This window comes from Ambystoma mexicanum, chromosome 4p (genome assembly GCF_040938575.1).
Source record: "Ambystoma mexicanum isolate Mex_15411 chromosome 4p, UKY_AmexF1_1, whole genome shotgun sequence".
Classification (NCBI taxonomy): domain Eukaryota; kingdom Metazoa; phylum Chordata; class Amphibia; order Caudata; family Ambystomatidae; genus Ambystoma; species Ambystoma mexicanum.
In genome coordinates, this window is record NC_090927.1 from 692,432,941 (window position 1) to 692,457,198 (window position 24,258).

Below are 24,258 nucleotides of genomic sequence, written 5' to 3' on the forward strand. Positions count from 1 at the left end.
AGACAGTCGAAATGTTAAAGACAATACTAGGCACCAGACCAAATATGTCCTTTAGGAGATGTAAAACCTAGGAGATATTCTCCCTGCATTAATGTAGACTCTAGACTAGGAACACCCAATAGTTTTTATACTCTTGTAGTTCTATGAACGTTTTTAGAGTGGTTCTCCGTTTTTTACATTTGGTAGGAAAAGCCCCAAGAGCTAAATCGTAAATATCTACTCTGGAAACACTACCTTACTGACTTCATCAATTTTAATACTGAGTTTGTGGTTTATGCCGTGTGCTGCCCATGCCATATCATATACATAATGCATGATTCAGGGATTAAAACTATAAATTGCTGCAGATATCTGTGCAATCATTAAGGGCTGTTCCACGGAGATGCTAGGGGTGCCGGTCTAAGGGGGCTGTGATGTCTTGAGATCTGTGTTGGCCAGGAAAGGAGTAGGCCCGCCCCCAAACAATATAAATGCTTGACCCTCTAGAGTAAAGTGCAGTCCGTGGGAAGCTACCGGGTATTGGTGGCTATTATCTGGAAGGGGAGTTCTGGACCCCTGCACATCACGGCTGGGAGATGTGGTTGGGTCTGAAGGGAGGGGTGCCAAGAGCGGGTCAACGCAGAAACAGACGTTGCACGGCCTCGGGTGGGGCTGAGACCGGGGTTGCTGTGCTCCCCCGGATGTTGGGGAGAGCGGGCCCAGCGCTTTGCAAGCCAGGAGATGGTGGAACCCCCTGGCCTTATTTGCCTTTGTGGATTGCTCTGGTACTGGGCAGACAAGTAGTGCAATGGGAAAGGTGGAGAGTGATGGGAGGCGCTGAGCGGGCCGCACTCAACGGCTTGGGTCTGTGTACGAGCTAGGTACAGGGATATGATACAAAGAGGAACGTGGCTGACAGATAGTGCGAGCGGCCATTCTTGTTTTGCAAAAGGAAGGGCCCCGGTGGTAGTGTTGGCCCGTGGTTCATAACGCTGCTTCCAGAGGAACTTTTGTTATACTGTGCCTCCCGGCCGGGGTTTGGGCATTTCCCGTTTAGGCTTGGATCACTGCTAATAGCCTGTTGGCCTTAGAACTGTGCTGAGGTCCTGAGCCTCTCTGGGGGGGGAGAGGGACTAGTATTGGCTCCACTGCCCATTCAGCTTGGGGAGTTTGCCCAAGGTAGTCTCACATGGTGATGGTGAGGTAGGCTGGATGGCTAAAGGAAACAAATGACAGACCAAGCTGTCCTTTTTCGCATTCAGAGCTCCCATCTAAGGGGAGGTCTGGGATCCCAGCAGCCAACTCCAGTCACAGTAGCAGAGATAAGAAGGCAGCCGAAAAGGGGCATTTCTCCGAGTGGAGAGAGCAGCGACTCCCCCACCCCCGAGCCAGGCAGTGGACATGAATACTATATTGACCCAAATGAAGTTGGGCTTTCATTCCGTGAATAGTAAGCTGGACAACATGGCTTTTAAAATGGATTGCAAGTGACAATGCATGGAAAAAGAAAGTGGTAGGATATTCGAGGGATATCCAGTAATATTATCCCCATATATATATTCACCATACATATGTTCACCGGGAAAAGGCTGTGGCGACTTTATATATGTGACCATATATAAGGGGTCAAGGGGAGCTGGGATTGAGGGGGTGTCCCCTGCTCTCCTTGAAAAAAATAAATAATGTCCCTACAAACCAAAGCCATTTTGTGGTAACATTTTTGTCAGATACCATTTTTACAGGGACATTATCACATGGAATCATCGGTGGATGAGCACCCCTTTGGGACGCTGGAGGATATTAGTGTAGAGATGTGCCAGACCTTCTGTTTACTACAGCAGGAAGTGAAGGGAGGCTGAGGGAAGAGCGAAGATCTGGAGGCAAGGTGTCAGCGAAATAATATCCGGGTGATGGGGATTCGCGAGTCGGTCCCAGAACAAAATATGAAAATCTTCATGGAATGCTTCATCAAAGAAGTGCTGGCTGAAATATTATTGTCCCACAGTTCATGGTGGAGAGAGAGTACCGAATATCGCAATTGGTTCTGAAACCTGGCCAGAATCCACGCCCCCCCGTCACAGCCCATTTATTGAATTACTGAGACAGAGATGCAATTCTTTGTAGGGTTCGGGAACTTGGTGATCTACAATTCCAGGTCTCCGGTATCTCCTTTTATCCAGACTTTGACCCAACAGTGCAGAAGAGCCGAATATCGTTTGTGGCAGTGAAATGCAAACTGCGTGAATGTGGCCTCCGGGATGCTATGCTGTACCCTTCAAGACTCTGGGTGGTTCACAAAATAAGACTCCATTTTTTATGGATCCAGCAGATGTTTTATTCCTTGCTGGAGTCTTTGCCCAAGAGATGAGTTGGAATTCAGAGAGGGGCTATGTTATGGGCTAATGTTTATTATATCGCTTTTGGCTGCGGGGCCCTTCTATTGATGTCAATAGGTTGCTACCATGCATACATGTTGAATACTGGGGTCTTAACACTGAGCAGCGTTTCCCCGAGGGCGGGTCTATAGATTCAAGAATGCAACAATAGAGTCCAACCTGGTTTCATTAAACATTGTGTTTGGGTGCAGCCTCTCCTCCTTGTCATGGGAACGTCGAGCATTGTTCTTGGCATCTCAGGGTTGTTACCCGTTTTGTTGGTTTTGGGGTATTCTGGAATGGATTTGCAGGATGTTATCACTCTCATGCATATGACCCTGGGGTTAAGAGAGATGCAACATGAACAGGGCACTTAGGGTAACTTTGTTATAATCTCTGGGGTATTAGCTTGCAAACAGGTGACATTTGTTAACATTTATGGCCCGAATCTGGATGATCCAGCATTCTATAAGACCATATTGGACAAGTGCACTGCATACTTCCATACCCATTTGGTGCTTGCTGGGGTCTCCAACACATACTAGACCTTGACTCGGATAGGTCCACGACGGGCTTGAGACTATTATCTTAGGCTGGCTGAGAAATAGAGGGTCGGGGCATTGAAGACTTGGGATTTTTAAACTTCTGGAGGGCATTAGACAAGGAGACCAGGGATTACTGGTTTTACTCCTCAGTCCACAATATAAGGTGCCAAATAGATTTTTGTTTTAGTGGGGCCTGACTTAGTGCATGCTACAAAGGAATGCTTTCTTTTCCCTAGGACACTGTCTGATCATTCTCCAGTGCTATGGAAATTTGAATTGGAGAGCCTAATGACTAATAGACGCATTGGTATTTTAAAGCACAGACATTGCTAGATGTGGTATTTCAGGATGATTTGTAAATTACTAATTCTTTTTTTGCAACAAATGCGGGATCTGTGTCTTCTATGAGAACTGTTTGGGAGACGTTTAAGGTCTACTTGCGTGGATGCTGTATTGCTATGGAACCTGGCATCCTTAAGGGAATCCATAAACAATTAGTGGAGTTAGAAGCAGAATTGAAATACTTGCATTAAGATGCCAAGCAATCTCCTCGGCAGAGAACCTTGGCCGCAATTAGAACAGCACTGGATCGATTCTAGGTTGAAGCAGATAGGAAGGTGAGGTACATTGCTGCCCATGGGATAGCACACAAATATGGGGAGGAGGGTAAGACGTATAGACACTTGGCTAACCTGCTCCCGTGTGAAATCAGTTTGGTGGACATTGCTCTGATACCTACAGTCAGAGCCTTACTCGATTCTGGGCATCTTAACTTTTTTTTTTGTTGAGAAGTTGTATGCCGGTAGTGGGGTACGTGACCTAGATACATTGCACTCTTTTTTACATGAAGTGTCCTTAGGGACCATTGACAGTGTTGCTAAAGACGTGCCAGATGCTCCTATTACCACCTATGACATCCTGGTGGAAATCGCGGTCCTCCCATCTTCTAAGACCCCTGGTTCAGACAGCATCATGGCAGACTATTGTAGGAGGTTTGGACCCAATCTGGCACGGCATGTGTTGTAGGTATGGCAAGAAGCAATCCGGTCAAGCTGCCTGCCCCCCCCCAACGATGCGGCAGGGTGTTATTTCACTAATCCTAACACTGGGCAAAGATCCCATTTATTGTGCCTCCCACAGACCAATCTCCCTAATAAATCTTGATACCAAAATTTCTATAAAATATTGGCCGACAAACTACTCCCTTATTTCTCCTCAATTCTGCATCTGCATCAGTCTGGTTTTGTTCCAGGCTGTTCTACAGCCCACAATTTGAGGCAGATGTTTGCGATACTGGCACAAATCGACCCTGAAGTGCAAGCTCTAGGAGCACTGTTAGGTATGGCGAAGGTATTTTAGTCAGTATCGTGGGAGTATCTCTTTCTGGTCTTGGAGATGGTAGGAGTTCCATAATAATTTCTGAAATGCGTAAAAATGCTTTATACCAACTTCTTGGCATGTATAGGTTTATTTGGCAAACACTCTGACTCAATCCCTTTGGGATGCGGCACACAAGGGCTCCTCTTGTCACCACTACTGTTTAGGTTGCCATGGAGCAGTTGGCAGTCCGCTTACAGACTTTACATCAGCAGCGTGGTCTTGCGCTTCAGGGAATGCGGGAGTTAATCTCAATTTACACCGTCGATATAGTGTTGTATGTCAAGGATCCTGAGTGTAATCTGTCCCCAGCTTAACCAGGAGATAGAAAACTTCAGTAAAGCACCAGGCACAAGGGTGAACTGGACCAAGTCTATTTGTTTCCCCTTGATAGATGGTACTAGGAAACCACAGGGGACGGGAGCTTTCCGATGGAAAAAGAAGTCGGTTCAATACTTGAGTGTTAAGATCAGTAGAAGTTGGGCTATGTTGTTGAGAGACAATCTAATGGCATATACTTAGCAACTTAAGCAGAACCTTGTAGGTCGTATTGCTATCATGAAAATGGTAATACTTGCAAAATTATTATATTTTCTCCTTAATATGCCAGTGTAGCCTGGGGTTCCGATTTTTTAAAGAGCTTAGATCATTGTTGGTGAGGCTAGCCTGGTATCCAAAAACACTTAGAGTTAAATGGGAGACCTAGATTAGGCCATATGATCAAGGGGGACTAAATGCTCCTGACATGGAATTATATTATTTGGTGGCTCAGGTCTCGTTTTCATCATTCTGGATCCCCGATTGCAAACTTTTTCACATGTAAGGAGGTCGATTCATCCCTAGTCTGTTCAGGGTATTCTGGTGAATGGAAGGTGGAGGACCAGTGTAAGTTTGGTCATGTCATGCACACTTACTACATAGGGGAGAGTGAGTAAGTGATTGGTGGCACAACATGGTACACACCGGAATTGTGTGTATGGGGGATACAGGGTCTGGATCCGACATGTGATACAACAATATGGGCATTTTGGTCGCGACTAGCGATTAATCATATGTTAGATTTTTACCCAGATGGGGTATTCCTCTTCTGGAAGCAAGTTGAGGCAAAGTTGGGTCACGATTTCAGGCTAGCATTCCAATATTACCAACTTCGAGCAGCTTTTCGTGCCTGGTCTCCAGAATTCCCATCAGAACCGGCCTCATTCCGGATTTTAAAATACATTGTTAATTCAGCTAATTCAAAAAGGGTGGTTTAAATTATCTACCAAATGGCACTCAAAGCTACTCCCAGTGTAGTTCTACCTGTAGAATGAAGTCGGGGTCGGATATTGGGTTTGATATAGATAAGCTCTGGAATTATATGTGTAGGTACATGCAGAGGGTTGCTCTCAATATGAGGTTCAAATTAATTAAATATAAGATTTTGAACAGAGCTTATATATTCCATTCTAGACAACTGTAGTTTGAGGGATCGGCAGATGGTAAATGCCCTAGATGTAAAGAAGACGATGGAGCGTTCCTACATATAATGTGGGGGTGTCCGAAGCTTTCTGCATTTTGAGAACAAGTTGAAGTTGTAGACATGACAGGCAGAATGATTGAGCAGGTTGTCTCAGATGAAATGTTGTCTTTTGCTTGGGTGGAAGTCAGGCATCTCCAAGGGGGCTAGAACACTATCTATTTGCATGCTGCTGACTAAGAGGTGTATATTGCTACTTAGGTCGAGTCCGACCTTGCCCACAATTATTAAGTGGTTGTCTGATCTAACATGGCGTTGTGACTCAGAAATGGAGTATTGCTCTTTATAAGCACCCGGGGTTGGGGCCGCCATTCAGGTTCTGCAGCTCACAGGCTGAAACTGCCAATCTCAGCCCGTGTTCCATGGAACTTGGAGGCTGCTTCTCCCTCCTGTAATGCCATCTCCCCCCACCCCCACCATCCCTAATTTTTTTAAAAAAGTTTCTCTCCACCCTTCCTGCCTCACTTGCCTGTTTTCATCGGCGGCAGTGTCCGTTCAGTCACCGCCACGCGCTTCTGCTGTTGCGCCGTGGCCGCCATGGACCCCCACCTTCCAGACTCACGGAGGCCATTTTGTCACAGTATTTTCATTCACTGAATGGGACGCTGTGCATGTCGTGTTCAATTAATGAAAATACTTTTTTTTTGTAACACCCGGGTTTCAGCAATTGGAAACCCGGGGTGCTAACAGCCTTAAGACCCTCTCCGGCAGTATTGCGTCTTACCAGCCCTCTTTGCTAAGGCCTTTAACTGTGGCCCCCTGACAATAAGGCCTCATTCAGCCTGCCGGATCAGGTCTTAACTCTATATTATTGGCGAGATCTAGATCCAGTAATATCTGGAAACCATTTAAGGCTTTCCTCAGTTGCAGGCAGCAAGAACACCACAGATTGAACGTTCCCTATATTAGGAAATATGTTGGTGTTTATCTGGGATGGCAAATCCGGATGGTTTCTGGACCGTAACAATGTGTTGTGGCCTGGGTAACGTTACTGAATTGTCTATCTAAATGCATGATGAGTTTCTCCCAAATCATGATTTCTGTTAAACAAAGAACTATATATAGTTCTCCGCTTACACTCCCTGAATCTGAAGATAGTGAAGTCTTATGCATATGTTCAGAAATGTGTTATGTTAAGAACATTATGTTTTATTGATTCTTTTTCATGTGTGTACTGCCTATCTCTGATGCGGCCCTTCGTAAAGTTTTTTTAAAACAATGAATGGCTGTTCCACGCATTCAGTGACTGTTCATTTTGTCCATCATCATTAGATGTAGAAATAGGGAGTTTGTACTACCATAATTAGAGCCCTGTTTAACACTACATTTTCAATATAAAAATATAGTGTCCTGGAGTACAGAGGTAGGACACCACTAATTTATGGTTAAATAGTGCCTAGGTTTGAACATTTATTAAATATTTTTGACACACTTCATGATCTTTCTATAGTCCCCTAAAATCCTTTTCCGGCAGTTAGGGTTCTATGGCATTGCTTGCCAACCCTTTCACACTAAGTCAGAGTGTCGGAGTTGAAATGCAGGAATTTACTCTGTTCCACATTCATTTTGCACCGTTATTGATTTATGTCGAGTTGGAAAGCATTTAACAGGTTGTATTGTTAATTGGTATAGATACAGGCATCGTTCTACTCGTTTATAGTGCTTTTTGTAATTTTTTGTTAATGTAACTTTCGTGCATTCATGGAGGGTTTTGTATAAAAATGCAGTTTCATTCCAGTATTGTTAATGTTATTTGCGTGATGAAAAGCAAGAGGCCGTTTACCTTCAAGGGGGAAGATTTTGAGCAGAAAGTGATGGCAATACCTATGAATAATCCATGTAGGGGAAGCTTTGGGTTCAATTAAACTGTAAGCCAATACACTTGTAATTATTAGAAATATGATGTGATCTATTTACAGATATTTATTTAAATTGTTTTAACGCGCCACACACTCATAGGTCTCAGGGCGCACATGAAAACACAGACAGACAACAGTGGTCAGGAGTAGAGTGGGGAGGCGACGTTCAGTTTGGGCCTGAACATTGAAAGTGGTGCCACCGAAACCTTTCAGTTGGAATTCCGGTTGTTGGAGGCTAGCCTGATCCGAAGATCGGAGTGAGCGGCAAGGTTGGTAGACCTTAGTGCGCTCAGTGAGATAGGAGGTGGACTGGAGCTTCAGACATTTGTGACTCAGCGTTAGGGTCTTGTGGGTAACACAATGTTTCACAGGGAGCCAGTGAAGCTCCCTCCTCGCATTAGTTATGTGAACTCGTCTGGCAAGACACTTAGTTGCCCAGACTTCCCCATTTTGAATCAGCTGGAGATCTCTAAAGAGAAGTGTCCAGAAACAAGCTATTACAGTAATCCAGTCACAAGTTAAACAAGGCTGAAGCAAGGACGGACATGTTCCCAGGAGACAAGAATGAACGAATGTGGCCAAGACGTTTATTGCTGTAGCCACAGTACGCCAGGATAAGGGCAGTCTGGGGTTTCATGGTAAGTTCGGCATCGAACATGACCCCAAGGGTCTTCACACTTTTTGCCAATGGGATGGTGGAACCCGTGATATTGAAGCTTTGAAAACCTGCAGGTAGCTTTTTCAACCGATGCCCAAGGCAACAATCAGAAGCTCAGTTTGATCTTAGATCAATACCAGCGCATTGGCTGCCATCCAGGCCCGGATGGCGCCATAGACCATGTTGATGTTTGCCGTGTCTTGCATGTAGATGCCAGAGAGCTTCAGGACAACCTGAGTGTCATCAGCGTAATTAGCATATTGGACACCCAGGTTGTCGAGAAGTGTCAGGAAAGGCAGGATATAAATGTTAAAAAGAGTCAGTGAAATACAGGAATCCTGCAGTACCCCCACAGGAGATGGCTTCAGGAGTGGATCCGGGACCATCCACCATGACTCTCGCATTGCGGGTCCCAGGAAAGACGCAATCCACCGAACAGCATCCTTCGAGCAGCCTGCTAGTTCTCGCAGCCTAGTGACAAAGGGGAGTTATCCACAAGATCAAAGGCCACTGAGAGGTCTAGCAGCATTAGGAGGGCAGAGTGACCTTATCCACGATAAGGGAAAGTTTGGATTTTAAATCAAGAAGTGCAGTCTCTGTGTCATGTCTGGCTCTAAAGCCAGACTGGCATAGACCAAGAATATTATTTCTCTCAATGTGGCTCTGAAATTGTAGGAAAGCCACTCGATCAAGCACTTTGATGAGAAAAGGGACATTAGTGATAGAGCGATAGTTCCCGGCTTCAAAGGGGTTGAGGTTATTCTTTTTGGTAAGGGTTGTAATCCATACTTCCTTCAAAAACTGGAGCCTCAGGCCTTTGGCAAAAGAGTCACCAACTTAGTGACCCATAAAACCAAAATGTCTAAGCAGTTTTTAAAGACCCTTGAGGGACAGAGGTCACTGTGACAAATGGTAGGTTTCATGAAACTTATGATTTTGGATAAGTCATCCTCAGAGCAGGGAAGAAAGTGAACTTGTTAACTTTAAGGGCTGGCGCAGGCCTAGGATTGGACCCAGGGATGGAAGTATCCACCCCAGAGAATCGATTAGCCTTCCTATGGTCACCAATGGCCTCCTGATGTTTAATGATCTTATGTTTCAATTTATCGTGGATTGCCTGACACCACTTTGAATCCTTAGTGGGAGTTTGTCCCACGGCTGACTTACCTTCAAATTCCTTCGGGATCATAAAGAGCTCTTTAGAGCTCTCGTTAGCCTGCAAGATCCTATTGTTGAAGGTGGTGGTTTTAGCAGCCATGATACCTGACTTTAAGTGCTGCACCGCTTGTTTATAAAGGGCGAGTGTCAGTGGCGACGGGGATTTACACCAGTTTCTTTCTGCTTCCCATTTAGAATGCTTCCAATCAAGAATCTCCTGATTGAACTAGGAATTCTTAATAGAAGCTGGTTTGATTACTCTGGATTGGGAGGGGAAGGGGGAGGCGAGAGAGTTGACCGCTTCATTCAGGGTTCCCACGAGAAACAAGGCCAAATCAGTAGCATTATCACATTTTTCAATCCCGATGAGCTTGGTTTTAAGAATGGCAGACAGGTTCTCGATGTTGTGGTATGACTGGGGATAACATTGGTCCTCCATGGAGGGCGGGGGTGGGAGGCAGGAGGTTGAACAAGGGAAGACACAAGAAAGTGATTGGACCAGGGGTACGCTCGGACTGAGATGTCAGACACGGAAAAGCAGTATGAGAGGATCCAGTCAAGAGTGTGGTCTGCGGTCTACGTTGGTTCGGTCACAGATTGGGAGTACCCTATAACACCTAAAGCTGACTTAAGAGAGGTGGCAGGTCAGTCAGAAAGGTCATCTGCTCAAAGGTTGAAGTCACCAACCACCATGACGGGAGTGCTGGCTTTAGGTAGCTTGTTTAACAGGCGGATGAATTGTTCCTCGAAAGAGTGCATACGTCTAGGTGGTCGATAGAGGGCAAGAATGGTTAGGGAGACCTTGTGGTTTATTTTGAGTTTGATAACTAGGCATTCGCAGTCATCAGGAGCCTCGCAGGAGATTAAATGGCAGTCCAGGAGTTTATTGCAAAAGATGGCAAACCTCCTACCCTCACTATTCACATTGATGAAAATATTTATCAAAATAGTTTCCGGCTGTTACAACAACTTAAAAATTCATCATCATCTACATTTTATAAGAAAAGCTCATTGGTACCTTTTTTTAAAATGTTTTTTAAATACATTTATTTCACCAATTTTTAGCCATCATCTCTTATTGGCCAACATGTATATATGTTTCGTGTTACACTCTTCTTCAGTGCACCATTTTTTCCTTCTTCTGCTAATCCTTATTCTCTTGTGATTGCTGACTCTTTTCGAGTATGACAAACCACCCAGGATGTCAGCTTGGAACAAAACTTTCACTCGTATCTGCTGAAATGGATTCTTAATTATGAAGGGCCTATTATTGTTTTCAATCTTCTCCATGGACTTCAATGATATTGTTATAGTCCGATTCGCATTAACAGGGCCTCATGGCTCCTAATTATGCAGTAATTGGGACCATTTAAGAAATGTAATTCTATGTCCTTAATTCTGCATGTATTGAGACACGCTGCGTTCATTTGGATAAGCAATTCATGATAGGTTATGAATGAAAATGCAAGTTGCATTGCACTATTGTTAATGTAGTTTGTAAGATGGGCAGACAGTGGTTGCGTCACTTTTAGGAGGAGACGATTTGGAGGAGAAAGAGGTGGCAATTTGCATGGAAACGTTGACTCCAATCAAGATGCAAGCTGCCTTCCTGATCGCTTTTCATGTGCTTGTATACGGAGGTGGCTGCCTAGTTGAAGGTAAACATAAAACAAAGCATCAAACAGCCTTATGTCTGCAGTCATTGGCTTCTTTGTTTGGGCAGCCTTCCTCTTCCTCCTTGCTATGTTAATGGATGTTTAAGTGGAGCCAGCTGTTCCTTGCAGTTTGTTTAGTACTTGCTCTTTTTTGGACTGCACTTTTTATTGTTTGCGTTTTTAAGTTTCATTATGTTTGGGAGCTGAAGGTAAAATAAAGTAATTTGGTATAGCACAGCCTTCGACGGAATAGTAAGCGTTTGAGTTTGCAGTCTTGGCTGTAAAAAAAAAAAAAAGACAGGTGTATGCAAGGGGAAAACTCCTGCAGCTGCAGAGGTAATATGTGATCAGGACATCAAATGAGAAAGACAAAAACAACATGTGAATAATTAGGATTTTTTGTTTATGACATGATTGACATGATGGTGGGTTGTAGGCTCTTTTAGAGACTGCAGACAAGAGGCTAGTGTTTGTCAGGCAACTCCACCCCCACACACAGGTTTACATCAAATACTGTTTATATGTTTAAATTTGATAATTCTGTAATTATAGATTTCTAATACTGTACCTCATGTCCTGGGTACTCTGCAATGGCTAATGCAATGTAGGCTGTGAGAGTTACAGGGCTTTTATTGCCACCTTTCATTTCACTGTTTAGCAATCGCCCTGGCTCCCAGAATTCACCATTCCATTTCTGAAACCGGAAAATCCATGTTATTGTCTTCTGCAGCACAGATGGGTCAATATTTATAAAGGCACGAGCCTGAAGGAAACACCTTAGCACGAAGGCGGACAACCTTGGAAAAAAAGCAAAAAAAGAATACATAAGGTTATATTAAGTATATCATATTGTATTATGTTGTAAATTACCTAATGGCATTTAGTTATTGTATGTCGTTTACAAAATTCAAAAGACATGTACATGGTTACTCACAAAACGTCAGAAACGTATGGCGACACTGAATTCGCATGCTAGCCATACATTTTTAAAGCATGTGGCGGCTGGTGAACAATTTAAGTGGGGGATGTAAATATTTTACACCAGTATGCAAGAGCGACCAAGCATAGCCATGGAGACTGAACCCAGCAAGGTGACTTCTGGTGAGGAGGGGTTCTCTGTGAAGATTTTTTGACCGAGTTAAAATGGTGTGTATTTCTGTGAAAAATTGGGTAAAAAGCCAGTTTGCAATCTGTTTTGAAGGGTAACTCATGAAAAAATCATGATGCCTTTTCACACAATATATGCCAGTATAAAAGAAATATTCACAGTGGGTGTGTCCATATATTTCAATGCTGGCTTCACCAATATATGCCAGTATTCAAACAAAAAAACATACTCATTCTGGCTTCGCGCAAAATTTCAATAATGTTACCATAAGAAAACATTTCTAACCAGGCTCTGTCAATATATGCCAGTACCTCACATAAGAACATTCACCTGTTGGCTTTGCCATTACAAAAGGTCATAACACAATAAGAAAACGTGTTCAAACTGGCTGCACCAATATAGACCAGTCTACACACACAATAACGCTTATCATGCTTGCTTTAGCAAAGATTCCCAGTACAAAATGTCATAGCTCTGTAAAAAATGGCTAGACTGGCTGCACCAAAATGCCAGTCTACACACGTGATAGCACTTATCATGCTTGCTTTATCATAGTGGCCAAGTAAAAAATGCCATACCTGCTCCTTATGCACACATAATCATTGTGATTATGTAAGCGTGCACGGCACTGGGGGACCCAGGAGACAGATTTTTTATTTGTCTTTTTTTATGCCTAGTAAAATGTATCTATCAGAAATACCCAGTAAAAAATGCCATGCCTGCCACCCCCATCTCACATGCACACAATCACATTCATATCCATCCATTCACTCACCCATACACCTCGTCTTACAACCTCTCATGCATGCTGAGCACCTAGAACATTCACACTGCATTCTCCACATGCGTACCCAGAACATTCAACATACTGCATCCTCATTCACGTGAGCAACACACTCACACCCATACAAACCCTATTCACGTGTACGCATGCATATACTTAGATATACACACGCACAATCACATCCAACACACAAAGTTAGACATATACACTTTTTAAAATTAAACATGCTTCCTTTGCCGTTTCACACAGTGATGGTCTGCCACTCCAAGCCTCTGGCCCCCATGCAGAATGGAACCAGGAAGCTGGGAGAGCTGTCTGATGTATGCAAAGGAGCCAGAGGCGGATCCCTTCCCTCCCCCCTCCGTGCACCAGCCAAACACCCTGCCCTGCTCTTACCCTGACTTTAATCAGGATGAGGGCTGAGGCATCGGCCCCCCTTGACATGCAGTGTTGGAGCCCATTGAGCTGTGGGGCTGCGGAGGCCACCAACAGAACATAGGAGCATTTTCCAGAGAATTTGTAAAGTGGCGACTGTTGAATATGTTTTTTAATTGAGGAGTGTTAACATTTCCTATGAATGTGTGTAAATAATTATAACTGAGCATAGCAAAGATGGTTCGGTGGTGAGGGTGGGGTTTCTTTCTCTGAGAATTATTTCTAAATAATGGGTTAAATTGGTGCATTTTACAACATATTTTCTGTAACAAATATGATAAAAGGCCAAACAGTTTACAGTCAGTTTTATAGGGTAACACAGGAAATATTCCAAGAGATACAAAGCCACAAACAGTGCTGAGGAGCCTCTTGCAATTAATTTTTGTCATGTTTTTGGCGACAATATATGTCAGTGTTCTGCCATTGTACAAAAGCATTTTCATGTTGGCTGCACCGATATGTGCCAACTTTTTCACTTTAAAAAATACACGTTTGCTTTGCCCATAAGCCAGTAAAAAAGCCATGCCACTTAAAGAAATGTCCATAGTGAATGCACCAATGTACACCAATACGCCCTCATACTAACACAAACCATGTTAGCTTTGCCCAAAAATTGCAGTACAAAATACTATGCTGCAGTATGAAAACATGTCCATGCTTGTAGGTCAGTTGCCCCATATTTAACGGTCACTCCCCCAGCCTCCAGGCCCTGGACTGGCTCCGATGAGTATGGGGAACCCACCCTGTCTCCCCAGCATTCACACACATTCATTCACTGCCCCCCCACATTTACACACACATTAATTCTTACTTTCTCTCTTTCACCAACCTCCTTCCTGCCTGACTTGCATACACACACTGACAGACAAACACAAAAATAATTAATTTTAAAAAGAAGATTACCTTTGCAGTCCCACAGGCATGGCAGTGAGCTGCTCCTCCGTCCTGAGCTCTCAGCTCCATAGGCTTTCATTTTGGAAGCAGGAACAGGAAGTGCCCCGCATATGTTCTTTGGTAATCTCTTTCAGATCCCCCAAAAACTCTCACCTCCCCTCTAACTCGGCTCCATTGCAAAATGCATGCATTGGCAGGACAGGTGCTTTAAGTAGGATGCGCAATCAAGGGGCAGTCTACCATGGGGGCTTAGCATAAGTGCTCGGCATGGCTTGATGAGTGCTGGGTGTCGCCTAAAAAGGGTGCAGCCTGGCCCAAACAGTACATCATGAGACTGTGCAAACATGCATTTTAAGTCAATCGGCATGGTCTCTGTGTCTTGTCTGCATTTAGTCTGCATAAAGTCTCTGGCTTGCTTTCTAAACAAATTATTGTCTGTAAATAAATTGCACCCTCAATATATATTAACAATTCAATCAGTTAGTGAAAGCTTATCATTCTGTAAATAAATCACATACGACAAAGTGGTGGCAAATAGCACCAAAGCGGGTCCTGGCTGCTTTGCATAAAAACAAAGAGTATTTGGGAACATATGAATGGCAAAAGATTCTTATATTTGAGAAATATGTCCGATAGTGAGTCAAGCGTTAATGTTGTAAGCAGGTAATGCACTCTGGGCGTGGTGCTGACTTCATTTGTTACAACACTCCCCATAACAGTAAAATGTCTCCAAACCACAAGTCATATATAAACATTTGGACAGCTTCAGCTACCGGGTTTCATCCAATTTCCCTGTGAGGCCTGTGAGTCTCCTGAAGTGCACTTGCTGCTTATTAGTGGGCCAAAGTGAGCGTGCTAAAACATTAAAGGGGGTGGGGAATGACAGCCTGTCCTCCTAAGTTACTGCCACTTGGTCACATGTGTAAAGGTGGACGCTTCATATAGAGGAGGTACAGACACTATGCAGGAGGTTAACATCTCCACTAAAAAACTCCAAAAATGAAAAGATACTCTAATAATGGCAAGAGACCTGAAGACATCAGCCTCCACCCACATCCTAGATGTCCTCATCCCCAATGGCTACATCGTTCTACATAGTGACTGTCCAAAGAAGGAAGGTGGAGGTCTTGCCATCATTCACAAGGCATTCTTAACATGCGCACAATTGAACACTGCCACCATCTGCTGCTCTCCTGCAACATTCGGCTCTCCCAAACAGACAGAGTCACCTTACCCTTCATCTAAAGACGACCCAAGCACAAAACCTTCATCAGAGACTTCACATACTTGGCGATCACCATGTCAATTACACACTCCACCATCAACGTCTCTAGCAACCCAACAACCAAATCCATGAAGGAAGATCTCCACTGCCTTATTGTCCCTCTGAACCTCAGACAGTATTTGAAAGACCCAACACACAGAAAAGGTAATATCCTCTCCATCATTACAGCCCTACCTACCCTCTGTCACAGGTCCCCAAACCCAATCTACTGGTCGAACCATCTGGCAATCACTATTCACACCACCCCAGTCAAGCACACCCATTGGAAAGCCAACAAACAAGCCTTCAGACCATTCAAGAAGTTCCCAGTGGAAGCAGTCATGAAGGACCTCACCAACCTCCACCTCAAATGGGCGCATCTCGGGCGAGTACCGAGTTGAGTACCGCTTGGCCGCAGTGTTTGTTGCTGTCCGGATCTACCTGTGCTTTGAACTGCTGCCTTTCTCTGTTTTCCTGCCGGCTACCGGCCGTGAATTGCAAGCTACTCTGCCAGGTGATTTAACTACGAACATTGTGCACGAGCCACCCTCGAACATTTGCATGAGCATTTGCTGTGCTGACACGCATCTATCTTTACCCATAAGTTGAGAGACAGAGGCATTTGGCCCGCCTCTCCTGCATTGCGACTGGGCCTCTCTCTCCAACGCCTCACTGGCCTATTGTATTTGAATGCAACGCACGCGCATCACACGCGCGCGCATCTTGGGCGAGTACCGAGTTGAGTAATGCTTGGCCGCTTAGCCGTGCAGCCACGGTGCCGGGGGCTATTTGATTTACTTAGTACGTGGCCTGTTTGTTTCTTATTCTCATAGGTTGAAATAATCACCTGAAAGACTTATCCCATTGCAATCATTTTATTTTGTGTGACAGACTTCATAATATTTGGTCGATCTAGTCTCTTGGGTAAGACAGTATTTCTTTTTTTTCTTTTGTCTGTTTCATTTTGTATTATCTCTTAAAGTGCGCTTCAGCCTCTCACATTGTGACTTGCAATCACCTCCTAGATGACTTCCTACACTTCTTACAAGTTAACAGCAAACATGCCTTCTATCGCACCGTTGTCAGTTGTCCTTCAGCCTTATCCAGTGTCTTCAGGTCATCTAGACTCAGCTTTGTCACCTCAAACATTTTTCTCTGCCACGTCTGTCACTCCCCGGTCTCCTAACAAACAAACCCGATTTTTTTAAATATTCACAATGACAGAATAGGCATTTCCTCTCCTCTGTCCCCAGTCACCATCTCATCATGCGAGACTCGCAAGCCTTCCCCCTTGACCATAGGGAAAGTCAGTGCCTTGCATCACACGCCCTTGAGGCGTATTAATCCTCATCCGATTTCAGACATGACCATGATGGAATCCACTAAAAATTGTCCTGCTGTGCGCACCTCGAATATGTCCATCTCACCAATTGCATTCCCCCAATTACTATCGGATTCTATTGCCCTCTGAATCCATGCAAGCACATGTGAGTCTGTCCATTCTACAAGGGGGCCCAAATGTATCACCAGTGTGCCTTCTGTGTCTTGTGTACCTAGCGACCCGTCCTCTGTAAATGCAGTTCCAATGCTCATGTCCTTTGCATTACCAACCCCGCGCCCTAACAAACCCTATCTCATTGACAACTCTGCTCAAACTTTACTAATGGTGCAACCCGCTCTGACAGCAATTAACACTGCCATTTACAGTCTATGTAAACTTTTCGAATCATTAGACATCAAAGTTACTCGACAAGCCCTTCAATTTGAAGACTTAATGAAATGGCTCCCTACACAACAGCTCTCAAAAGTACCCCAAAGTAACGAAAATCCTGAAGTCTGTTGTTATGGTTTCTAGCCATTTGGCTGTCTACAATTAAACTTTTTCTTCTGCAAACATGTCACTACAAACATCAAAATTGGTGACTCCTGTTGTCTTGGCTCCTTGCCCACTTCCGCCAATCTTGGGCATTATAGGCCCTGGACCATTCCATGCGAAGAATATTTCTCCCCCATTATTGAAAAACAATGCGAGTGAAGTAGTACCTCCTCGCCCTGGGGATTTGCCCAGCATCCAATCTATTTTGACTGATGGCCAGAGTCATTTACAACAATTGAAAGCGAGGGATCCTAAATGTAACAACAACAAAAAGAAAATATTGATTCCTATAAAAAAAAAAAACGAAAAACATGATTGGAACTAAAAACCCAAAAGCCACTCTCAACACTTTCTTTAAAGCTCTTGGTAAAACTTCAGCTTTGTCTGACACCCAGCATCTTGGTGCTTTAGCTCCAATTGGCAATGTGCAACCCAAAACAACAGGAGTATCCAACCAGTCCATATTGCCAACTCCTAATACATGTACCAAAGTTAAGTCTATTGTGCCTCTTTCGCCACTCTCGCAACTGGTTAATTCTTTACGTGATGCTCAGAAAATTCCCCCATTTCCCTTAGCATCTGACAAGTCAACTCAGAGTACTAGTGTCTGAGTTTTGTAAATTCTGGGCCTCTGAAATCTTTGGTACAACCACAACTGTTCATGGCCCCGCCAACCCAATCAAAATCAGTCTCTTTTGCTCCTATGTTACAACAGCCTCATTTATTGGATACTGCTGCACCCCAGACCTTGACGGATGAACTAAAAAAAAAAAGAGTGGATGACTATCCGCTAATTTGGCTAAGGCATTTGCTCAAATGCAGGGTGAACTATCGTGCCATACTGAAGTGTCAAGAGGTGTTTCTCATAAGTCTGGTTGCCATCAAACCACCACTCCAGCTGAATCCAATGACTCATTGAGGCTCAGGCATGTTTGGTCATCTAATTTTCCTGGTACTCCCACCACAGTGAAATGGACACCTCGCAAAACAGAAACTCGAGTGCCATCTCGCCATCTACACCCACAACGAGCACAGTTTCACACCTTGATTCTTAAATGCAGAGAGGGCAAACACCCCATGTACAATCTAAATCGGCAAAGCGTGTTGAATATTCTGGGGAAATTGATGAGCTATGTAACATCTCTACAGGTGATTTAGATCAGATTGAATTTCTAACTGACTCTCCACATAAAATGGTTCTGTTCAATATGCGGTTCTTGCTAGCAGAGGCCCCAGAGATTGCTTTTTTGAAATCTAATGTACCTGTTACAATGCCTAAGATCTATCAAGGCATCGATGTGATACCAGAGAACCCCGGGCATCTGAGAGTTCTCAGCAATAACCATTACAATGTGACAATGTAACAAAAATAAATGTTGTTAGCTGGGACTCTAGGGGTCATACGCATTTAACTTCCTCATTTAGAGAGATGTTTGATCTCTATCATATCATAGCACTACAGGAGATATGGCTAATCAAACCCCCATTGTGGGACAATTATGAATTGACACTGATTCCAGCTTTGCCCGCCTTTTTGTTGCTGTAAATATCAAAGCAGGCTTTTCAATTGCACCTTGGGCCTCCGTGGGAGCACATATACAGCTAGTCAGAATTTCCAACGGAGAGACGGTTTTTGCCATGGTTAATATATATCGAAATGTCATGAGCATGTCTGACGAAATCTTTTTTGCCGGCCTTAATGATATGTTTCACCTTATTTCATTGGATAACACGATCACACAAACCATCGTACTGGGCGATCTAAATTTAGACTGTTGGAGGGCTGGGCCCCAAAGCCAAGTGGTCTGCAAATGGTCATCACTCATGCATGAGCGCAACCACCACATGGTGAATGGATCAGTACAAGGTGATGTCCAGCCTCATTACACCTAGCATCGTGGGCATTCGACCAGCATAATCGACTACATTTATGTAGACCTTAAACTATTCCAAAACACTGAACTATTCAGCGTCAAAGATCGTCCAAAAAAGCGACCATAGTCTGCTGATTCTCCAGCTTAATCTTAACCTGACTCCAACACGAATGGGGGATTACTATCATGGCAATTTGGGAGTTAATAGCTCACGTACACGCCTGAGATGGACCCTCAGAACATTGAACCAGTTTGAGCAATTGATTGTTGACAAGTCGAAAACACCTTATGGAAATCAATATACAGACTTGTTACACTCGTTTGCTCAGACGGTGACAATCCCTCAGTCTAACATCATTAGACATCCACACACTTTTGATTTAACTGTCTCAAAAAAAAGGGCGGAATATAGGATGAACAAAAGGCAAATTTTAGTCTCTAAGTCAGCTAACAAGTGGCAAGAATTAAGGTCTGCCAAATGTCAATACAAACATTGGCTACGTGGGCGGAAGTCAACATTGTTCCAGCAGGACAGCGAAGCCATGGCCCACGCAATGCGTAACAAAAACTCATCGGAATGTGGTCTCTTCTAAACAACCATACTTGCCATCACAAGCAGATGCTCAACTGAATGGAGTGACTGAGCAAACATGGGTGATGCACTTTTCAACTCTGTATGCTGACCCCCAGTATGCTGCTCGCCCATATGAGCCGGTCTCAACATCGACCTGGCAGTTGGAAGCCTCGTACGAAACCGTAATATGCTATTATGCAGAAGATAAGTTCTACTAGAGCGGAAGGTCCAGACGGGCTATCTAACCAAATGTTTAAAACTTATCCACAGAGATGGGCTTACATACTTTCTACAATTTTTCAAAGCATAATGTATACACGCCGTATTCCCCTGTCATGGAAGTCCTCCATAATTATTCAAATCTTCAAAAAAGGTGATCGGACCGCCCCTGCGAATTATCGCCCCATAGCGCTTTTAGACGCGCCGGGCAAGATCTTCACTAGGCTGGTACTCCATGAATTCAATATCTGGACAGGTATCCATAACTGTCGTGATTCCAATCAAACAGGTTTTATGGCGGGAATGGGTACCAACATTAATCTATTGACCCTTAATGCAATAAAAGCTCAATGTCAGGAGACCAAGCAGCAGTTTTTTTTTGCGTTTATCGATTTAAACGCAGCTTTTGATTCAGTCAGTCACCTCCTATTGATAAAAAAGCTCCAAAGAGAACTGCCCATCGGCATTATATGACATAATTCATTCTTTACATCATGCTACATCTGTCCAAATCCGAATTTCCCTGGATGGGCTTCTGTCCGAAAAAATCCCCACATTTCGGGGATTAAAGCAGGGATGTTCACTAGCTTCGGCCGTTTTCAACTACTACATACATGATGTTAAAGAGCCCCTGTCAAGTGTCATTTCAGACTCTCCCAAATTGAATAACCAGCAAATACAATCGCTTATGTACGCTGATGATTTGGTCCTAATTTCCAGTTGGGTTACAACCTCTACTTGACATGTTTCAAGAATATGTACATCATAATGAACTTTCAATTAACCCTACCAAAACCCAAATCGTACAATATTCACCTAAACGCAGAGGGCCTCTGTCATTTGTCTGGATGATTGGTCTCACACCAATTGATATCGTACCAAATTATTGTGATTTGGGAATTATTTTTGAAGGGTGGTTGAGAGCACAGGGCCAGCTGGAGCAGGTGGAGACCAAGTTAACCTCAGCCATATCTCAAGCCCGCATTATGATGCATAAATATGGCAAGTTTTCTATCTTGCTTGCGTGGCACTTCTGGACCAAAGAAATTGTCCCCATACTGTTATATGGCTTGGAAACCATCCCCACTGACTCTCCATTCACATTTAATCAGTGGGAAGTGAAATTCTGGCGCACAGTGTTACACCTGCCCTAATGCACACCGATTACATGGATGAGATATGAGTTGGGGCTGCTCTCTCTCCAGGCACAATAAAGCTGGCGCCTGTGCTCTCTCTTTAGGAAATGTCTGTTGTCCACCAATGAAAACGTATTGCTTAAAACACTCTCGCAGTACTTGTTTACAGTTAAACAGTGCAGGTTCACTAATAAGTGGTTGGACAAAGTGTATTGCATACTGGTTAAAGCTGATATAACCATCAACCTGTTGTTTAATCCTGATAAAGCAAAATCCAAAATATACTGGACTGATTGGATTAACACCTGTGAGCTTTGTTTAACGTTTCGTGATGGTGACACTGTGCGTTTTCCACTGAAAAGGATAGTCATTCTGCCACCATATTTGATACGATCTTCCTCATCTAAGTACCGTTATGGTATAGTTCGTCTCCGCTTTAACTTGTGGGTCACACTTGACATAAAGGCAAGGCACCGGCTTGTGAGTGCTGAACAAAATGTATGTCGTTTTTGCAAAGATGACACTATTTCTAAGACCCTTGTCCACTTGATCACGGAGTGTACGCTGTTAAGATCTAAAAGAGAAACTGCCTTTACAAGACATTGTGAACATCGGGGAAATATATCTCAGCCTGAATGTTGGGCAGTATTATTGGGGTGTAATATGGCAATACAAATTGCAGCTGTTCATTTCCTACTCAGCCTCAATATGGAAGAAAATGTGGAATTAAAATCATAGCTGAGTAGGACGATCTATGACTGGAAGTTACTACCATGGTATTAATGTTTGGTAAATCTATAACTGACCATTCTGCATTTTGGACAATAGATGTATGTGAAGTCACTGCTTCTTTCTACCATGAATTGAGAATTTTTATACTGTATGTGTTACTTTTAGCACTGTAGCAATGATGTTGAGAGGTATGTTGAGAGTCAAATGAATTGTCAGTTGAATTTTATAATGTTAATCAAGGAATTAACTGTAAAAAAATGTTTTTGGGGAATAATTGTTTTATGACATTTTTTTGTACCTATTTTGAAAGGTTGATTAAGTTCAACCATATCAAATAAAAAAATGGGCTGGTAGAACTCAGACAAACCAGGACTGTGACTCACTTGTTCAAGAATACAACACCAACCAATATCAACTGCCATCCCTAGTGAAAGAAGGCACTCTCAAACCAAAACATTCCACATCGTAGCACACTCAAGAACTCAAGCTCAACAATGAACCATCAGGGGGCGTGGCCAGCATGCGAGCAGGCAGGACGTGAGTCCATGGAGCTCCAGCGGCCGCCGACGAAATCCTGTTTTAACATCCTTTTCGGTGGAACATATTTGGCTTCAAACGCATCTGTGGCGAAGAGGACAAGGTGCGGCACAGATACACGGAGCTGGAAAGCAGAAAGCCAGCCTCTCACCGAGATATTCGACCACAACGAAACCCGATCGGGCGCGAAAGCGTGAAACCAAGATGGCCGCCGCGACTTAGTGGAGCTGCAGAAGGGAGCTGCGGCATCCACGAAGGGGCTGGGAGCGTGGCTGTGCTGTCGCCCGGTTAGTGTGCCCAACACCGAGGAGGCAGGCAACGTGCGCGGAGCTGCGGTGAAGGACGGAGGGAGAGACGCTGGGAGCAGCGGGAGTGGCAGGTGATATGCAGAGTGGATGGCACAGCACTGCGTGTGCCTCCCGGAAAAAAGGTAGGAAGGGACGCTGTTCCGGGAGGGAGCGGACGTATCCCTCCTTCCCCCAGCTGGAGTGCGCAATCCCCCGGACCGGAGAACATCCTTTTGACTCCTCTCCCCTCCCCCCCAACCTCGTTGGAGTAACGGCTCGCCGTTGGACTGGCGGTGAGGCTGGGACTCCGCTCTGGGGACGAAGCAAGAGACTCAAGCCAGCGTGAAGCGGCCTCCCCCTTGAGTGGCACTGGCTTTGAGGCCCACGGCTGATCCTATCCTGGCCCCCCACCCCTGCGGGGAGAACTGGAGAAAATCTCCATCCCGCGGACTGGGCAGAGAGGCAACAAACGATCCAGAACCGGCGCCTACAGGCACACTCCTGAAAGTACTCAAACACAACTCCTACCTCGGCAGCTTCCGAGAAGCGAAACAGGCACGGAATCGCACCAGAAAGTACGAAGCGTTAAACCCACTTCGCCCCAGTCAGGGAGTGCAGGCACAGGGGTAGTGCGGGTGACTCCCCCCATTAGGGAGAGGTGGTTACACAGCGCCTGTACCAGACACTGCCAAGGCGGACTCGCAGGAGGCCCATCATGGAGGCGCGGCGGCACATTTCAGCCAGCATAGCAATCGCATATCTAAGTAATACCTGTGAAATCAGTTAAAGAGTTTAAATAGAGCAAGCTCCCACACACTATACCGCCACCTCCCACGCTACAGAATGGGGAAAGACAAACCGCGGAAATCGAGCATACAAAGCAGAATGGACCAATATGCTTTCACCACGACATCTCAACCGACGGATCAAGCACCGCTGTCAAACTCTCCAGACGCGGAGGACGCCCTCTCTCTGAAAGATGTAATGGCGGCCATTGCGAGTTCCCGCACCTCCATGGAAATGAAAATAGACAGTATAGCGGCGGATGTGTCCTTCCTCCGCCATGACCTGCAAAAACTCACTTCCCGCATGGGGGAAGCGGAACAACGCATCTCAGGTACAGAGGACAACATTAGCAATATTAACCAACAATTGTCACAGACATTGCGCCGGTTGAAGACCCTGGAGGCCAGAGTGGATGAGGGAGAGGGCAGGTCTCGTCGAAACAACATGCGTATCCTCGGAATCCCAGAGGGGACGGAGGGACCGAGCATGGAACTGTTCCTGGAACAGTGGCTAGCGGACATTTATGACCCACATTCCTTTTCCAAATTCTTTTCAGTACAACGTGCCTACAGGATACCTTCTGGCAAGCCCATCCCAGGAATGCCGCCCAGGACTGTAATTGCTAAG

At 44.6% G+C, this 24,258-nt stretch overlaps 1 protein-coding gene across 1 annotated transcript in view; it reads right to left on the reverse strand.

The window, feature by feature from the left end:
- Positions 1 to 24,258, reverse strand: part of LOC138453423 (CD109 antigen-like) — a 1,481,241-nt gene that overhangs the window by 269,013 nt on the left and 1,187,970 nt on the right. The window contains exon 25 of the mRNA XM_069606256.1: positions 11,694 to 11,922. Coding sequence (XP_069462357.1) covers positions 11,694 to 11,922 — 229 coding nt within the window. The remainder of the gene's footprint in view (positions 1 to 11,693; positions 11,923 to 24,258) is intronic.